General features: G+C 42.0%; 1 protein-coding gene across 1 annotated transcript; it reads right to left on the minus strand.

Moving 5' to 3' along the window:
• Nucleotides 1-575: 575 nt before the first annotated feature.
• Nucleotides 576-1,082, minus strand: LOC138355654 (zinc finger protein 391-like). Its single transcript, XM_069310975.1, has one exon. The coding sequence runs from the start codon at nt 1,080-1,082 to the stop codon at nt 576-578; it is 507 nt and encodes a 168-aa protein (XP_069167076.1).
• Between the last annotated feature and the right edge of the window lie 621 nt (nt 1,083-1,703).

Below are 1,703 nucleotides of genomic sequence, written 5' to 3' on the forward strand. Positions count from 1 at the left end.
AATAAACCTCAATGCCTTGTAAGCACATCTTTACTTTCCATGGTGAAGCATTTCTCTCTCACAAAATATACAAAAATACCTTTGTAGTGTGTTCAACTAACAGGATGATAACATTTTCCAGTTGAAGCTCGCAATTTACAAATTGTAAATTCAAATAATGTTAATTAAATGTACTAACATGCTTTATTATAATTAAACATTTTCTAAGTCATCTCTGACACTCAAAATGTTTAACCTATTACCCGAATGCACCAGCCTGTGCCTGGTCATACAATTAATGACGGCTGAATCTCTTCCCACACACTGGGCACTCGTGAGGTTTATCGTCAGTATGTACTACCATATGCAGTGTTATAGCTGCACGTGTCTTAAATAATCTGCCACACTCAGCACACTCAAAAGGTCTTTTATCTGTATGCACCATCATGTGGGTCGTTACATCTCCAAGACGACTGAATCTCTTCCCACACTCTGGACACTCATGAGGTCGATAACCAGTATGTACTAACATATGAGTCTTCATATGTCCATGACGACTGAATCTCTTCCCACACTCTGGACACTCGTGAGGTCGATCACCCGAATGCATTAACATATGAATCTTTACATCTCCAAGACGAATGAATCTCTTCCCACACTGCTGGACACTTGTGAGGCCGATCACCCAAATGCACTAACATGTGAGTCTTCATATTGCCATGGCGACTGAACCTCTTCCCACACTCTGGACACTCATGAGGACGATCACCCGAATGCACTAACATATGAGTCTTCTTATGGCCAAGATGACTGAATCTCTTTCCACACTCTGGACACTCATGATGTTTATCATCCGTATGCACTAACATGTGCGCTATTATAGCTTTACGAGTCTTAAATAATCTGCCACACTCGGCACACTCAAAAGGTCTTTTATCTATATGTACTAACATGTGAGTCTTCATATTGTCAAGTTGGCTGAATCTCCTCTCACACTCTGGACACTCGTAAGGGCGATCACCCGAATGCACCTGCCTGTGCCTCTTCATATGTCCACGCTGACTAAATACCTTCTCACACTCTGGACACTGGTGAGTTTTCATCTTCTTTATTTTAATTGCACTTTGTGCGATTTTATCCTGTGGATGACTGAACATGTAGTGATGAAGGGAGACGCGTTACGATGGAGTCAACGTTGACGATTATACAAGGCTTTAGCGTTGTTTCTTTGAGTTTGATTTGATGTGAGCACTTGGTCAATTCTGCAGCATCTTCTTTATGATAGGTGCAGCTTGTGTAAAGCTTTTACGTGAAGCTCACCAATGTTATTGATCGTTGTATTTGCAGCCAACGGTTATACTCCCGTGTCTATTTTCAACCTTTTCTTCTAACAGTAAATTTGGGGTAAACTATAGTATACTTGGGTCAGTTTGTATGATTATAATTCATACAGTCTTTACAGTCTCCGTGGTGTAGTGGTAAGACACTCGCCTGGCGTTCCGCGAGCGCTATGTCATGGGTTCGTATCCTGGCCGGGGAGGATTTACTGGGCGCAATTCCTTAACTGTAGCCTCTGTTTAACGCAACAGTAAAATGTGTACTTGGATGAAAAAACGATTCTTCGCGGCCGGGGATCGTATTCCAGGGACCATAGGATTAAGGACTTGCCCGCCGAAACGCTACGTGTACTAGTGGCTGTACAAGAATGTAACAACTCTTGTATA

This window comes from Procambarus clarkii, chromosome 68 (genome assembly GCF_040958095.1).
Source record: "Procambarus clarkii isolate CNS0578487 chromosome 68, FALCON_Pclarkii_2.0, whole genome shotgun sequence".
Taxonomy (NCBI): domain Eukaryota; kingdom Metazoa; phylum Arthropoda; class Malacostraca; order Decapoda; family Cambaridae; genus Procambarus; species Procambarus clarkii.

What these genes read in the sequence shown, in the direction of transcription:
- LOC138355654 (XM_069310975.1), bottom strand. Translation starts at nt 1,082, where the DNA reads ATGAAAACTCACCAGTGTCCAGAGTGTGAGAAGGTATTTAGTCAGCGT.